Below are 18,772 nucleotides of genomic sequence, written 5' to 3'. Positions count from 1 at the left end.
TGGAATTTTTTTCTGCTAGGGACAAATTTGTGCAATACTGGTTTTGTGAAAATCATAATATCAAAACTTTTAGTAAGAGAGTTTACATCTGAAATACATTTTGATTCTGAGCATCTCAGTTTGGCATTTCTGATAAATGCTCCTCTTAATGCAGTATTAATGACTTGGTCTTGTATTAATTTACACACCACAGAGCTATTCTTCTGTTGTTTGGGCCTTCTTATCCAGGTGCCTTGTGCTCTGTTTCTGGCCCAGGGTTCTCATAGTGAGTTTTGAGTGTAAAGAGACTTGGCTGCATACCAAGGCAGTTTCAGTATGTATATATAGTTATGAACTCCTGGGGTTTTATGACATTTGGTTCTTCTTTTAGTCTCTCCAACACCACATTTCAGCACAGTGTTTACTCAGAGTGACACGCCAAGCGACCTGAATGAATACAATGCTTGAAGTTGCAAGAAGTCAAAAGGTAAATGTTCACAAAGATCTAACTGGAGTTCATTCACCATGAGAGCTCTGAAGTTTGGGAGCAAGAGGACTATCAGACTCCACATGGAGGTTGGAAACTGGGTGTTATAGCCAAGGCCAGACCCATGGACTAGGATTGAAGTTGTCCTCAAAGATATGACAGCTTTGCTACAGTAGCCCAACTATCGAAAAGATTTTGACAATACAAGCTTGATGTACACTAAATATGCCACAGTTTTTACTTATAAGTCTGCAATTCTTTAAAATTCCTCTGCTCTCTGATTGCATGCAAACAAGACCCAGTGTAATTAAAATCGTGAAGATAATGACATATTCAGGAAAACAAGATGCTCCACATTTTTCCTCAAGAACTATAAAACATTTCCCTAGAGATGGCTCAGAACACATTTCCAGAAACAAACAGCAGAGACAGTTTGATGAATACAGTGCATTTCTGCAAACACTAATGGTAATGAACAGTATTTACAGATACCAGATTTTAAATTGTTGTGTTAGTTGTTTAAGCGTGATATGTATAGCAGAAATAAATAACTCGTCTGCAGGAACTTTTGCTACATTTGCCATCCAAGTCACATGGGTTGTCTGTGAACTCAATTATTTCACAAACCAATCAAATACTGTGGTTTCTTCTCTAAATGGTAAATTAAATATAACTTATCTGCATGTGGCCATCATTTACTGCATTTAATAATTAATCTCAGTTTCAGTGAAAATCAGCAAATGCTAAAGGAGGAAAAGACAATTACCATCTCACAGCACTTGACTCTTCATGACATCTACACCAACTGACAGATTTCCTCCATTTGGATATTAACAAGATTCTCCCTACCATAAAATTTTAGTATGTGACAAGCTAAGAACTGTACAAAATGTTCTTCACTCTTGTATTATATTAGAGAATTCTAAAGGACTTGCAGAAAACTGTTTGTTCTGCATTTGCCACCAATTACCTGGATCAGACCTTTACCCACCTGTTCAATACCTCACTCAACTGAGACACTGTCTTGGGAAATGCAACAAACCAGTTGAATCTAGACACCTGGGGCTCAAAGCAATCTAAAAGAGGTGATTTTCCATCACTCCTAAGAAGTTTTAGTAAATATTTATTGTCCTTTTTTTGGTCAATGGGGCCATACTTTAATACATACTTTAAACTTTCTTTGTTTAACAAGATAACTCTCCATTACTTGGAGGTTTTTCTATAGAATTAAGCACAACCTCTGAATATTAGCTGTCAGATTTAAAAAAATAATGGATGTGTAGGGTTCTACTTTTTATGAAAAATAGAATAAAAACCAAGCATGAAAATCTACATGCAGAAAAGGAATTTTTTTTCAAGGTAAAACAGTTCTCATTCACTTCAACAAAATATTAAAACAGATTGACAAATGCTGGGCTCAAAACCTGGAAAATTTCTCTACTTCCATATGATGATACAAATACCACCATGTTCTGCCACTGCTCTATTGTCTATGTAATTTCTAGATACATTGCATGTGGCAAAAATAAACACAAACTTTTCTCAGGGAAGTTTTAACAGTAGGTTTTCAAAGACCTTAGAAAGCAAATGGATTCTGAAGAGCTCAGAAACCTAGTAAGTAAGGTTTAGAATGGAAACTTTTGTCAGAAGATGAACTGATGACCTGGCCCTCCCATACTGACATGTGACATGTTGGTGTCTGATCAATCACAAGAAACAAGGTAAAGAAAATAAGGATAGAAAGAGGTGGCACTGGGAGCATGGAAACAAGTCTGTGCACAGCATGACAGCTTGGAAAGGTCCAAACACACAAATAGGAAAGAGGGTTTAAAGCTTGAGGGTCTCCCAAGTGGTGCGTGAAATAAAGTCTTTTTTCTTGTGTCTTCAGCGGGACTGAAGCACAGGCTTAAGGGTGTGGATAAATGGAGCCTCAGCTATTTTTTGCATCCTGGAAGCACATTTAATACTGGCAATTTCAGTAGAGTCTGGAAGGATTGGAACCTATAGGGTATTTCACTGTCATCTCTCGTGGGAATGAAGAGCATGCATTAGTTATCCTCAACTAAACAGATACAGTTAATCGATTTCCTTCTTGTTTTTCCCCTCAAATTCTAAGACTTCCTACAGAAAGAGACGTTTGAGAAAGCAAGGTAGTGACATTAAGTCATATTCAAATATGTTTTTTCCTCTAAACTTTGTATTTTGCAGTCACTAGGACACAGCTAGCATTCCACATACCTGTGCATATGCCAAAGGATTTAGGATCCCTTACTAAAACTACAGATTCCCATTTGTCTGTCATTTTATGCTTGTCACAGCCAAACAGATCACACACACCATGCCTAGAAAGCACTGGGAAGGCTGCTACCCAAATCTGAGCAAGTGTTTCTATTAGAGCTACCAGACTCAACATATTGCAGAAAAACAGCTGTACCCAAACCTCAGTACTAGTCCTGGAAAAGCTTCCTGGAAGACTCTATACTTAGTTATACCACTAGAAAAAAACAAAACAAACAAACAAAAAAAAAAACCACAAAAACAAAAAAAAAAAAAAACAAAAAAAAAAACACCAACAAAAAACCCTAAACTTTATTTTGCACTTAAACTGTAATAAGTTTTTATGGATCTGTTATGTTTAACTTGTGACAACATTTAACTTTTCTATATATTGAAGTCAGTAGATCAGGGCATAGTGAAAAATTAAATCCTTATGGTCCAGAACAGGCTCCAAAATGCTGCCATGCTGTTTTGGAAATTCTAAGACAAAGTTATCACAGTCTGCAATGATTGAAACAGGTATGTGCTGATAATTTAAAAAAATATTTGGAATCCCATCATTTACAGAAGAAAGAAAAATCAGACAGTTTATTTCCTCTAAAGTTCAAGGTTTCAGAATTTTCCTATGATGAGTTTGGACTTCACTCTTTAAAACAATAACTGATTTTAGACTTTTGCTTTTAGAATAATTATGAAAAAATTTTTTGCTTTTATCATCTAGAATAATTATGAAAAAATTATTTCCAATGCTAATGTTCCAATAATTATTTCCAAATTATTTCCAACATTTCCATGTGATTCTGTGGGAGCTGACTATAAGAAGGTTTGTGAAGAAGGCTGACTACAAACTGTAATTCATATGGCATCAAATCTTTACATGCAGAAGAGGAAATGTAAATGTTGTCAATGCCATGACCCCATCAGTAATTGCTATGTATGGGGCCATGGAGGACTGCACTGCAACACAAACAAATGCCACATTATGATGATAATTTCTGGCACCAACAACTTTCAATAATGGTAATTCTTTCTTTGAACAGTCCTGGGAATGGAGCTGTTACTTATCTTTTGAGGTCAAGAAAGCAATCACTGGGAGGAAGCTCATATTTCCTCTATTTTTTCCTGAAAGGTACTTAATATCTTCCTTTCCCTTTTCAGCAGCACATACACACACAAGATATTCACAACACACTGTAAATAGGCAATCATAACACCAAAATTTTTCATTTCTCTCTGATCCTAAATTTCCAGGCTGCTCTTTTATTTTCCCAAACAGATAATGAGAACTGGTGCCAGTCAGCTAATCTAGCTCTTTATTGGCATTTTAGTGTTTAGTTGACACTGCTGATGCATATCCAGCAGCCTGAGAGGGTTGTAAGCCATTGGTTCACTCTGTACTCTCTTTGAGGCAGTGGCAATTTCATACTTTCATGTGTAGAACATCAGAACTGCAGTTCTGACTGTTACATTTTGTAGCCTCTCTTGACTTTTCAGCAAGAATTCGAGTACTTCACTGGAAAAATCAATGCTGAACATCCAGCATGAGCTGAATAGCAGCAAGGAGAGAGAAGAAACACTTATGAAGATCCTGTAGCTGGTAGTACTTTATTGCATTCCTTCTCTGACTAGACCCTGCCAGGCCCCTGAACCAACTTCAGCCACAGATATTTAAGTTTCAGTGAGAAACGTATAGAGCTTAGTTAATTGTTTGGTTTTTTGGTTTTTTGTTTTTTTTTTTTGTAATGGCAATTCTATTTAAGACAGTAATGAAAAAAAAAAATCCATTAACCCATGTTGTTGAATATCATTACTGGATTAAAGTTTAAAACTTGTCACTTTAAAAAGCTGTATAAAGCATCATCACCTTATAATTAATTTACTTAAATAGCAAGTGCCTTAAGCAATATTGGTTATGCAGCTAGGAGGGGGCCAGTCCTGGGGGGAAGGCCAAGGAGCTTTACTGATAAAAAGCTCAGAAACACTCAAGGAATCTTCTGGATTGCCAAAAGAACTCTTGAAAAATTCCATTATAAACATAATACAACTTATAACAGATTTTACTGCAGCCAAGGATTTGAGGCTGTCCCACAGCCAGTGCCAGAACTGTGTCAAGAGCACCCTCACAGATGTGGAATAGGAGGACATCAGTCTCTTGTGCCCATCAGAAAGACGAGTGAAGCACAGGGTGAGAGGAAAGCAGCCAGAGACCATTTTTGCCGGTGGCAATTTCACAGCCTGCCCAGAAATCAATAGCAATTTTAATAACACAATTTCCAATTGCTCTGAACTATCTTCAGCACAACCTTTGTGACAGCGTTTCCTTAAAAGCCTAAAAGTCACTATCCCTGGCACTGATAAGCTTCTTTGAAATACTTTGGTCTGCTGCGAGGCCAATCTTAGCAAATTTTAAGTTTTCTCCCACATGTGAATTCAAAGCAAGCAAAGCAATCCCAATTGTACATGAATATTTGACCAATCTGTCCAATTGAATACAGTAAACAAAGTCTTAGGAGACAGGACAATGTTTCTCTGGCACTCTAGTTCCACAGACAAATGAGTGACCCTAAAGCAAAGTAGCACCTAGCTTTATCAACTGCTTGAAAAGCATGATTATATATGAGAGAGTAATAATAGTCAAATATCAGTCAACGATCACTAACTATGTCTAAAATGAAAGCATTCATATCTAAACTAATAGATTTGGTTTTACTGATAAAGGCCCATTTAGACAATCCTGACTCTACAGAACATTCTTATTATTCATCTCAACTAAGAGTATGGGTTTTACTCACCAGTAGATGCAATTTTGATCCTAAAAATTAAGACCTTTTGGGTTTTTTATGTAAAACTAAAGGCTAACAAGTTCAGTTAGGGTTACTGACTCAATGCTTATTGAAGGCTTGGAGTTATTTTTGCATATTTAGGTTTTAAATTGCTAACATTATACTGAGGAAGTGGAACTAAATTTGGTCAAATGTGTCCCAGGAGAAAAAAGAATTAAGAACTCCATTAATTCCAATAGACATTAGACTCATTAACTGAATTTTACTTTAATATGCCTTAAAATACTCACTTGAGAATCACACAGCCTGTCCCGGTGGGAGGAGCTGTCCAAAACACCTGGATTCGTGTTCTCCTTCTGGGTGTGCTCTCAGTCACAGCAACAGGACAATTGCTCATGAACTGTGTTTCTTCTTCATCTATGATCTAGGGAAATGTAAAGAGAAGAATGGCAAAAGATAAGGATGTGCATGGCCAGTGCCTCTTGAGTTTGTTTTGTCAGTTCATGTTTTCTTTGATTGGAATATTTGTAACTCTCTCTGCTTAGCACAGCACTACTTCAGTGAATTTATTTATAACATGCAGATTGCTCACTGAATTGAAAATTAAAAGATCACAAAATAAAGGCAGAAGAAGAAGTCAGTTCTAGGTAAAGAGAATTCAGGCCTTTCTGAGCATCACTGCAAATAACCCTTTTTGTGGATCCTGATTACTGGACCTTCCTGTAAATATTAATGAACAGAAAATAATAAAATATTCATAATTTCAGAAAATTGAGAATCCATTATTTAGTCCAGACTGCAGATGTTTTTGCTTGTTTTGATTGATTGATGTTTTACAGAAAAGTCTAAGCGGTACAAACCAAAAAACAGAGAGGCTGATTTGGAACTGGTGTTCTAAGGATTTTGCTCAAAGGTGTCATGTCAAAATAGCTTTCTCACTGCATATGTGTTTCATGGATTGTACTTTAAGCCTTCTGTTCATCAGATCTCAGAGAAATTTCATCAGAAACTGCTAAGTTTTATCTGGAAACAATGCAATGCTGTGATATTGCACAATTTCTCTTCAAAATTGCTCAGTGGTCCTGCTTCGTTTGATGAAGCCACAATTCACACAACATTGGGTCAAGATTCAGAAAATTAATTACAAACCTTACCATTTTGAGAAAAAAAGCTGTATTTATTGATTTAGAGCAAGATTCAACTCTGAAGGGGCTTTTTCAGAATCCTGCTTCTAACAATATGCACACACACACTTTTACCAAATAAAAATACAAAAATAAATAAAATCTTCTGGTAGTAAGCATAAGCTTAAACAAGTATTTAAAAAAAAAAAAATACTATGAATTCTAAAAAAAAAAAAAGTGGCAATATCTTCAATTGGGCCAGATCTGCTTTAGTGAGCAGGCATCCTCACTACCTCACCCAAGCACACCCGCCAGCATTCCCAAATATTTTTAACTAAGCAAACAAACACTTCTGTATTTCCATGGCAGAATGAAGTGGCACTGGCCCAGAGGAGTGCTGAGAAACTCGATTTAGCTGGTCAATAGGGCAACGGCTAATGAGTTTTAAATTTAAAGCCATTAATATGCTTCAAGTTTTTTAATGCTTCACAGAATCTGTGTAACCAAACACAATGTGCACATTTGCTGGGTTTTAATCAACGGGAAGCAGTGGGAAGCGTGGGATCTAGTGGAGGCTTAAGCTGACTGCACAGTTTCCACTTCTGCTGGATACAATTTAATGCATGTAAGCTGAGCACTAAGAAATCCCTGATCTCCACTTCAGTTTCAGCCACCAACTGTACTCACTCAGTCTGCCTTATTCCTGCATCAGTAAAATAAGGAAATCAAACTGCCTACTTGTCTCTCAGAAAGGTTGTCTCAATTATTTCAGGACCATATCAATTGACCTTTTATCCATATCTCACAGTAATTCATTCTCAATCAAAACCCAATTTTGGTGGCAGCTCTGAGAGAAGAATGAGTGATTTTATACCATCTCACACGCAATAAAATACTAATACATGTTATATAAAAGCATGAAAATTCCCATTGAAAAGGCTCCTGGGAGGTCATGAGAAAGTTCTTAAAAAGGACAGCTTTTCTGAAGAAATGGAAATATTACAAATTACTGTACAAATTACACTGGCTCCCTTGTCAGATGCGAAGTGCTGCTGTAGTATAACCACATTCTTGCATAAAACTTTAAGACTATGTTCAATTGAGGTCAAGATTACATAATTACATAGAAGTATGAACAGGATTGACCAGATGCAAGTTATTCAACAAAGATCAATGAAACCTTTTCCCAGTCTAGTTTAGCGCTTGCCTGACATATGCTCCATCAATTAACATTTTTGAGAAGCCCAACTGGAATGAACCTGTGCTCTCCAAATATCAAATCACTATTTTCAGTTAACAAGGCCTTAGCTGCTTCCATATCCCTAAAGATCCTTTCTCCAGCAGTCATCATCATAGACCTATCCATGGTGCATTTGCATGTAAAGTAAATTCTTATCACCAAGTGAATCCATCCTGCTTTTTCCCCCAACAGTGAAAGTAACCACAAGGAACACCAAAACTGAATCCAACAGCCTAAGGAGGGAGTTGTGAGCAGCTGTGAGTAGTTATTACAAATCAAATTGATGACTTCACTGTAAAAGCAGAACCTGAAATATGTGTTTGAATTCTAGATAGTCATTATGTGGAAGCATATCCTAATTCCAGTTGCAACAAATGAACACAGAAATATTTTTTGCACTTCTATTGCCTACCTAATTCCTGCAAATTAGCAAGTGAGTTTTCTCAGGGGATACAGATGCCTAAAATGAACTAATTTGAAAGTTCTGATTGCATTTTAGAACAAAATCCTGGAAGAACAGGAAGTGGCTGAGCCTCAAGGCTACATCACTATTTCCTGCATCACTAACCATCAAAGCAAAATACTTATGCAATGAGTGTCTACTGGAAAAAACTGAGCATAAAATCATAAGGTCTTCCAAAAAGCACTCCTTTGAAGAAAAATTGGACAGAAGCTTTCTCAGTAAAGACTCCTAATGTTGACAGAATACAGCACAGAACTCCTAAATTAGTTGGAAAGGCTCAAATGCCAGTTGATTTGAGATGATTAAAGGAAGTCATTTTACAACACATAATAAAACTGAGAATTTTCCAGATTCTAGGATTTAAGATAAATATAAACCCATCTCAAATATATTTGTTAAAAAGATGTGTGGGGGTTTTTTCCCACATCCATGGAGGTTCAATTCTTTAAAAAAAAATTCTTACGAGTGATAAGAATGGAATCCTGATTTATGCACCAGGATTACAAATTACATGATAATTTAGCAGGGTGGATGATATTATTACAGTCACATGTAACACAGGAGAAAAGTAATAGAATCCTGGCCAACGTTGGGGGAGAAAAGAGACATGTAATGCAATCCTGATTTTTTTTTTTTTTTGGAGTCAAGTCAGACCACATAGGCATGAAGGAAAAATTTGGCAGGGGAAAGGCACACAGATTAAAACATAGCATTTACAAAATTATAGCTTCTAAAACCCAAGTTATCTGTAATGGGAAGCTTTACATTTTCAAGAATGGGCCAGCAAACTAACCACATGTTGGCCAAAAGTCCTAAAACCAAAAAACGAATACTTGGCCAAAGAATCTGAAGCCTCAGAGGGAGGGATATCTATTGACTTATCTTTTCGAATCCACAAATGCAATGAAATTAGATTTTAATATTCCACTTAGGTTTTCGTGTGGGGCTTTTTTCCCCCATTTTGATTGTAGTATTATTGAACTTATTCCTTCAGGGAAACGCGTGTAAATCCAGAACAAGATTTTTGGAGTTAACTGGGATTTGCACGAGTGTCACAACAAGTAGAACTTGGCTGAACTTGGCTAAATCTACAAACTTGAAAGCAACGATATTACAAGGGAAAATTTACCAGCTCCAGGCTCAGTCTTGCATTCTTTGCATATTTCAAACACTGATGAGATTGAGGACAAGTTTTGGGTGTTCCTAAAAAGCAGGACTGGATAACTGCTTAGTTGTAAAAAAAAAAAAAAAAGGAACAATTGGTTTTCTCAGAATTGGAACATTTCATGCTGAGTGACAGAGCTTGCTATATGTTTCTGATTTCTATAAACTGTTAGTCAAACAAACCAGGCAGTTACCCTCTCTATCCTTAAATTTAGATCAATGTTTTTAAAAAATTAAAAAAAAAAAAAAATGACATACATCACAAAGAAAGGGATTAGCATTAAGTACAAAATGAGATGAAGTTACATAAATCCTCTGCTGGCTTGTGTCCACTGCCTTAGTTGAAACCACTGGCTAGGACCTTCAGCACCATTTCCTATTCTGTGGACACATCATCACTTTCCACCCACTGAAACAGCTGCATTCTACTAGAACAATAGAATTAAAGAAAAAAAGAAAAAAAAAAAACACAGCTAGAAGTTCACAAGATAAGCGTAATTGTGGGCAGATTTCTTCTTTGGAAGAGCTAACATGAACGTTGCAAAACTGTCTTCTCCTTGAGGAAACTTTCCAATTATAAAAAGAATGTTTGGTCTATGTAACAGCAATAATATTTGGCCTTTAGGGATTAATCTAGAACAGAGCTTATTATATGGAATGTAAAACTAATGATGTACCAAGTCGGTTTAAAAACCCTGTTTCAAAGATATGCTTCACATAACCACAATCTTTGACTAAAGTTCACAGCATTTCTTTCAGAGTCTGTGCTCCGAATCAGAAGAATCAGAACTGGGACTTTTTATGCAGCATCAGTAATCAATCTTGGTGCAGACTGTGATTCTAAGTTGCACAGAACCACTGAGCACCACAGGGCTCTCTGTAAGATTGGCTACCCTTAGCAATGCACTAGAAGGCTGGAGTTGTCTGATAAGGGTTAGGGTAACGATTTGGTATGGGTTAGGGTCTGATAAGGGTTAGGGTTTCTCTGGAGCACTGAGAAAAATGCAGATCTATTGAAGAAGGGCATTGTTAAAATATACTTGTAGATCATCATTATGTTCTGGTAACTTCTAGCACAAACTTTACATAAGTATTCCACAAAGTTGCAATTAGAAATAAAATTTAGTTCTTTAAACGTTACCTGAGCAAAAAAATTTTTGCTATCAAGAATCCACTGTGTGTTTCTCTTCAGCCTAAAGAAACCTGAGCTATATTTTACCCACTGTAACGCAGGCAGGCTCTGCAGGGCTACTGTAGGGTCTATTCCAACATGCAATTCAAACAAAAGGAGAAAAAAAGCAGTTCAGTGTGACAAGAACTGGAAGTGCAGTAAAGATACAGCACTACACACAGCTAGCTTTCACACTAAACAGCCTTTCCTGCCCAAGCCTGGTTATGGGAAGCTTAAGAAAATAGCTGTTTTTCTTTACTTAATATGTATGAAAAGAGTAAAGCGATTACATATATTGGCAGAAACAGGTAACAGTAGCTTGACAGTATTTAGTAAAGGTAAAATGCTATATTGTATACTTGCTTTTCAACCACTTTTAGTTAAAGTTATAAGATGCTGAATTTTGCTTACACTGAAGGCTTATGATTGTAAAATGAAAATGACTAAGTAAAAGCTGTTCATAAAACTCAGGAGATGAATAAGCACAGACTATTTTGAATTGAGGCAGTTTTCATCAAAGTATTCACTAAGAGGGGACTGCAGGTCCAGAATTTCATCTTTGTTTCCTATGAAATTTTCTCCTTGACTGCAACATTAATATCTCTATAAAAACAGTTTGGTAAGTTGAATCAAACTACTTTAACAGACCATATTACATGGGCCTTTTTGACAGATAATCCAGCTTTTCCCAGATAACATTATTTTTATCATCTCTAAAAGTGAAACTATATTTGGCACAGAAAGCTGTCATTATTCTCATAGCTATAAATCTCATTGGGTTCTATCAATAACTTCCTTTAAAAAGTAGCCATTTCGACTAAGGAACATTCTCTCACTTCATGTTTAAAAAGCAATTTGCAAACACTAATTTCCAGCAGGGAAAGGACCAAATCTTTATAAATTCTATCACCTTTTGAAATCCCTTCAAATATTCCAGCTTCTTAGCACATCCAGTACTGCCCAGGAATGCTCATCAGAAACCGGGAATTATTTTGAATACTGAACTTGCTTTTCACACCTTGGCACATAAAGGCCCAAAGTGCCCCAGCTGGCTCTTGCCAAAAAGACTACCCTGGCATGAGCATGAGAGCTTACAAATTAGTCACAGCACCAGGGGCACCAGCACAAGGAAACTGTGCAGAGGAACTCCGTGTGAAGCTTTGTACAAAAGCAACGAGTCACTCTGTGCCTTGCATGACAAATGGCTTAATTCCATTCTCATTGTCTGGTCTCCAGTCTACACAGCAAATTTTACAACATTTGAAATTATATATAAGGATTCTGGGAAAGATTGAAAATGTTAGTTCAAAGAAACAGGACTTTTGGCTCACTTTTATGTACAATTTAATCAAGTTAGACCCAAACCTAGAGTAAATTTACTGAGGTCAGACTCTGGGCTGACCAATTCAAACACATTAATTTGGGGGTTACAGGTTTTATTCATTATATTCAGACAGTAGCTAAAGAAATACATTTGCTTTCCTACGAAATGAGACAGTTTTATAGTCTTTATATAGTTTAGATTAGGAAACATGAAATAAAAGATGAAAAAGAGTAAATATTGTGACTGTGAAATGAAAATGAAGACATTTTACTTCCAGAGCTCTCTTCCCAGGATTAGGAAGCAGAGCTGTCCCACTGCAGCCCTCAAACAGACTGATAACCAGTGAGGATGATGGGGACACCGATGAAGGCTGTGCTGTGGTGTACCTTAGCAGGTCCCCTGGGAATAGAGTCAGCACTAGTCACTCATCCTCTAGCCAGTTCCCCACACATGAGCCAAGGCCAACCCAAAATGGCAGCTACAGAAAATAAAATCTAATACTGAAAAATAAAAAAATGGAGTGCAGCCATCTAGGGTTCATGCTGGCTCACATGGATTTGTGACTGCTGTCTTCCATGTAATGGAGAGATCAGAGGGCAAACAGCTCTTCCAGCAAGACAAAACTAGCACACTCATTTCAGTTAAGAATATAAACACAATAAACCTCAACCAAGATCCATGCAGGGTTCTCTGTGGAATACTTCCACAGAGACATTGTTTATACTCAGTGTTATGTCAAACTACTTCAGTGTGAACATTATTTATCTGGCAAAAAAATAGCAACTATTCCAATCTGCTAAAAAATTTTCACAGGGAAAAAAATATAGCTTTTGATAAATGATGTCTCAAGTGCTTTAGCCTGGGAGAAGCATTGCTTGTTGAAGGGGATAGTGCATAGAAATCAAAAACTTTTAGATAACAATCACTTGAAAGAAGTAAAAGTTTAAGGATTTTCTATATTTCTCGTTCAGTCTGTATAATTAGGACCTTTCACTCAAGTCCATAATACGCATTTCTCTGCAAAGAGAGAAAACAGTTGTCAATTCCTAAATATATGTCCCACCACTATATCCAGATATATATAATGCAATTAGCTGCCTCATATTAAAGAGCACACATTAATTTGATTTTCCAGATAGATAAAAAGCATTGGAAAGTCATTTAAAGAACACAAGCTTTTGCAGCCTCATAAAAGAAAGTGATGTAAAGCAAAGCAATGTGCATACAACCCTCGACTGGAAGTGAGACGTGACTTGTATTGCTGAGCAACCTTTCCCAAAGCTCTTCAGTGTAGTCTGCAAAGTAGGGATACAGATGCTAAGCTCCTTTTTGAAAATAATATATTAAATGCTCTATGATAACATACTTATTATCCTTAACAGCTTGTCACACCTCAAATTGGGCTCAGGCTTCATGAACAGCAGTTCTTCGGGAAGATATTAAATCTGAGATTCCAGACCTTCAGCCTGGACGTGCCAATTGCTCAAATTAAATGGAAAAGTAGCTTAGAGAGTCAACTAGAATTTAAGCCAGGGAAATCCATGGAAGCCATAAAGCTGGAGTGGCCCCCTGTGTACCAACCCTTTGTCTCACTTTTGTAAAAAGAACAGCCAAATTCTATCAAAGATCTCCCAGCTCAGTGCATTGATGCTCACAGAACCCAGGAAGCAGAACAAAACTAATCTGGCAGAGCTGCAGTCTGACAATTGCATCTTCTACACCACAGTACTTTTCCAGTGTTTCCAGGGACTGTGGCACAATTAATTATAAAGGAAATCTAAATAATGCTAAAAAACCAAGAACCTTAATTAGCGAAAAAAATTGTTTCTATTTTCATTTGGCTGCACAACGGGATCAGAACACAAATCTTTTTTACTTATTTCTCTTATTTATCCTGCAGAAACAGAGACATTCTCTTAGAGATTGCTCTGGGACCAGCACTGAAGACTCTACTTATGATATGGAAGGTGTAGATTCATAAATCCATTCTGAATTAGGCAGTTCACTGTCAGTGCAAGATTTTACAAAATGAGCAGCCTTCAGCCAGTCTCTTTTCTGAACTGTTCTACTTCATGTATATCCTGAACCAAGGGGAAAAACTGACTTCCCACTCAGGTAATGAAAGTACTAAAGTGTCTTCAGATCTCTGCTCTGTTTATTTTGATGACTTTCCCCCCAAGTTACCAAGCCAGCCTCTTCCCTGCTGCTCTAGTGAAGTGTTTTACTAGTTTTAAAAGGCAGAGGGATTCAAGGTAGAGAGGCTGAGGGAAATCTATCCTGAAGAAGACTGCTGCTGATTGGAGAAGGAAATTTTAGGACTACAAAACTCTCTGGTGCAATCCTTGTTTTAATGGCTCCGAGACCTGAACTTTGTCCCCCCCATCCAGGTTTAAGTCCTTTTCCCACTTATGATGGATCTCTACTTCTGACTGCAAATTATATCTGGATGAAAAGTTTTCACAAAAAACACCCCAGCGAAAATTTGTATATTCCATTAAAAGGGTCAATATATTGGTGTTTCTTTCTGGGGAAAAAAGAGACTAAAACATTTCCCCAAAATATTGGGAATTCCTTCTACCATTGGCTTGATAGTCCAGGACTGAGATTCCACCAGTTCTAAGAGTGTTAATTCAGAACTTTTTTAAAATGTTCGATTAAAAAACAAATCGCAAAACTCATTTTGCATTTATTTCTGACCCCCACAAAGAAATGGTCTTGTTTGAAAAGAGACAAAACAGAGTTCTGAAGTTCCTCCCCAGACTTGGCTTTGTGTGTTGCTCTGAACCAGGGCACATACACATAAACCAAACTCTACAAATGCATAAAGCATATTTCACACACACATTTCCCAAATCCATGTGCGAAAGAATTCATTCAGATTTGTTCTGTCTCAGCATAAAGCAATGATTTATAAATACGCACCTAAACCAACTTCCAGGTTTTATGCTAAGCATACAGTTTAAGGCCATTAAAAAGTCAGATGCAGAATGCTCAGTATCTGGCAGGGTAAAGAAGAATTATATTTATGGACATGTGCATGGAAAGCTGAAGGACTATCTAATTGCTGTGAGCAAAACTCAGCAGTTTAATTTTTCTTAAATGCAAATTAAAATCTTGTCAGCACATTCTTAATTCATCAAAACAATATGGAACTTTTCGTACCATACCAGGATTTTACTCAGTTTCTGCAGCGACTCTCGTTATCTGCCTGAGCCCATGTGTCTTTACTTCTGTCAGTGCACAGAAGTTTTTGCACAAAAATACCATTTATAAATGCTTGAAAGAATGTGCCTTCACTGTGACTAATAGATATTTCATTAGTAAGGGTCTCCAGTTACCGTTCAAGTCCAGCCAATAACATATTTTAAATTCAGTGGTCCAAAACTACTATTCACCCTGAAAATAAGCTTTAAGCCCTCACACAGTTAAGAAATTTAAATAAGAAAAAAAATTGTGCTCTCATATTCATCATGAAACAGTACTTGAGAGAAAGCATGACCTAATCCCAAATCTACTAGTCTTATCATCAATTCTATAAAGCTTGACTAAGAGCAGCCAGGAAAATGTGACCTTCATATCAGAACAAACCACAGAGGTTTGTTGAGTGAGAGTTGTTACTAATTACAGTAGTTTCATAAAGTTAGTGTTAAATGATACTGATGAGGTGTCTCTGCCATTTGAAATTAATTACATTATTATCTTTCTATAAGATTATCTTTCTTCATGTACTGTTGCCACAGTTGTATATTACCAACATCTTTAGCCCCACAATGAGCAACGTGTAAGTAATGTGGGTGCCAGAGAAATATTTGTTGTGGACTCACACAGAAGACATGGACCTTATCTTCTGCTCACACTGACACTTCTCATTTACATTTCTGTGGCAAGGAACTCCAGGTTCATTGTCAATTCATTCTGAAACTCAGGAACTGCCATTTTTATTTCAAGAACAAAATCCCAGATAAGAGCACTGTTGCAATGCCAGTCGATCAAAGAAAAAGGAATGTTACATTTAAGGAGGCACATAAAACATCTGATAAGGAAGAAATTTTATAGTGGCTGGTCAAACAACATGTATAGCTCCTGCACTAAAGGCACCCTTCTGCGTGTCAGGTGCTCTCTGCAGAGGGATGATAAGAGCCTGCTTTCCTCCCCGACCATTCTCTCTTTTCCATTTGTCAGAGCATTAATTGCCAGCCAAAGGAACCTTTTCCAATTGTGACTTGGTTGAGTACAAAGAGCAACATGGGTTTAAACATGGAGGGGGCTTCTTTGCTAATATAATCAATAATAATATTACTATAGGGGTGACACTTTTCTGCAATACAAGGTACCGTTTGGCAGCAAAGTACAAAGGAAATGCCTCTTTTGCATTTAGGAACACCGGAATTGATGAAGGTCATTTGAAATACATTGTAAAATGTGAGTCTGCACGATGTACTGGATCAGCATTTCTCAGTTGCTTAGTTTGTTCAGGCTTTTCATTTAACCTTCGTTTTAGAAAATATTACACTACTCAGCATTATGACTATAGTGCCAAGAACAGCTACCTCACTTGGAGCTGCTCAGCTAAAAAGGGATTAAGGATTACAGAAAATACATATTTTTAACAGCATTATTGTCCTGCTTGGAGCTTTAAAGCATCAGCAGCTCTGGCACACGTGCTATTCATGTTCCTCGTGAGTATCTCAATGCCAAAATATACATCCCAACCTGGTTCAAGTGGATTCCACACAAATTCTCATCGCCTTTGGATGACTGTGTACAGAACATAATCTATTTCTGAGAGACTTAATCCAGTGCTAAAACCACATTTACAGCAGAAATACTGGTGATCTGGAACTACAGGCTTTGTGCAGATAAACTTAAGAAGGCATTTACCTCCTTAAAAAAGCTCTCCAATCTTTTGCTCAACAATTTGCATCCACTGTCGGATCAGGAATGCTGCTTGTGCAGAAGAGCTGCAGGAAGTCTGGAAGAGTTTCTGGCAGCACTGACAGTAGTTGTGAGCAGTTATAAAACCACCACACTTTCTGTGTGCATGTGAGTATGTGCCTGAATGTCAGACAGAGTCAAGAGATAATAACCCAGGCTCTGGCTCTTCTCATTTTTGATATGCTGATGAACTACTAATGAACAATTTCTCCAATTCCTTTCTTTCTTAGAGGGCATCACAGAATATATGGTCTATTCATGATCCATTACCCTGCCTGATGCTCTGCCCAAGGCTTTCCATAAAGCCTAATTTCATGTTACCTTGAGCACCCTTCCAGCAAATTAAATCTGCAGGCCAAGAGTCTCCAAGAAATCAAAAAAGTTCTGCTTTGTCCTCTCAGGTAGGAGAGGATTCTGACTTAGGAACACACACTGCACTCAGACAATGGTAAAGCCATGGTTTGGCAAAAAGGAGAGTCTTGTGAGCAGAACAGATCTTTTTAAGAGTTTTGTAAGCTCTCTTCAAACACTGACTGAAGTCCAAGTCAGTTAAGTGCTGAGACTAAAAGAAAATATCACATTAAAACATGGTTTAGACACTTTTTTGACAAATGTCTTGCACTAAATGTTCATTATGGGAACAAAACAGTGACATGAGTAATACAAAAGTAACTTAAAGCTTCATGTGTGGTGTATGTCAGTGGTTTTACTCGATTTTGGGGTTTTTTGGTGGGTTTTTTTTTCCAAAGTTCTCTATTGTCTTGAACATAGCAGTGTATTTCCTCATGGTATAAGATGTCTGCTAGAGAGTTAAAGGAAATAAACATGCAAAAAGGAATTCTTAAAGAAAAATAGAATTACAAAGAAATTTGCTAATGGTTTCTAATAAAATTTTTCATTGCTCTTCAAATTAAACTATTCTGAAAAAAAATGCATTTCCAAGAGAGGCTGCATAGGGGACAAAAAATTTCTGAAGGACAGAAACACAGGAAGACCAAGGTGAGGAGGGAATGGGTGAAACCAGACCCTGCAAAGCATTAGACTAAGTTTTCAGCCCCTGCTTTTTTGCCATGTTTTGTTTGAAATAACAGTTTTCTTTATATGTGTCAGTTTTGTGGCTGTGGATAGACTTCCCAATTAAAAATTGTATTCCCATCTTGCCATACATGCATATGGCAACAAAAAACCTTTAGAAGAAAACCACGAATTTATCTCAATCTTAAAGGGCTTTAATTCAGATGATTATGTTTTTCAAGACTATAAAGTTATTTTATTTGAAATTTTATGAGGGTGTGTGAAAGTTCAATAAATGCAGTTGTAGACCAAGAGGTTGATGAATACTTTTTCTTACAGGGAGTCCCTTGCAACTCAGAATATTCTGTGACTCTATGAAAAAGATTTCACAGTGAGAATAATCAGGCAGTTGAACAACCTCCACAAGAACGTGGCAGAGTCCCCGTTTCTGGTTTTTAAGAAGGGGCTGGGCAAGGGCCATGATAACCTAATCCAGGCTGCCTTTCACATGAATGGCTGCACCAGGTGATCTTTCAAAGCTCCTTCCAACCTACATCATTCCATGATTTTATGAAGTAGGCATTCAATCAATTTCTTTGTCTCATTTTTTATATGCATTACAAAATCCATCTTTGCACCTCCTGCCCTTTTTTCCCTACACTTAATCTGCTACAGGTATTTTTTCCAACCCTGAACAAAGCTTCTTTCAGCCACATGACTTCATTTTCTCACTATACTTCTCTCCAAAACTCTTATACGGCGCAGCAGCAAATATGAGTCCAGACAATACCACCTTCTCAAACAGACAAAG

General features: G+C 37.1%; 1 protein-coding gene across 2 annotated transcripts in view; it reads right to left on the bottom strand.

The window, feature by feature from the left end:
* SPON1 (spondin 1) overlaps nt 1-18,772 on the bottom strand; it is a 288,707-nt gene that overhangs the window by 134,567 nt on the left and 135,368 nt on the right. For both annotated transcript variants that reach the window (XM_085063050.1, XM_085063049.1), the window contains exon 3: nt 5,817-5,950. In XM_085063050.1, the coding sequence (XP_084919176.1) occupies nt 5,817-5,923 (107 nt within the window). In that variant the 5' untranslated portion in view covers nt 5,924-5,950. The remainder of the gene's footprint in view (nt 1-5,816; nt 5,951-18,772) is intronic.

The sequence above is a fragment of the Lichenostomus cassidix genome, chromosome 5, assembly GCF_008360975.1.
Source record: "Lichenostomus cassidix isolate B80296 chromosome 5, HeHo_3.0, whole genome shotgun sequence".
Lineage (NCBI taxonomy): Eukaryota > Metazoa > Chordata > Aves > Passeriformes > Meliphagidae > Lichenostomus > Lichenostomus cassidix.
Note: the sequence above shows the minus strand (reverse complement) of the source record. Positions and strands in the feature narration are given on the sequence as shown.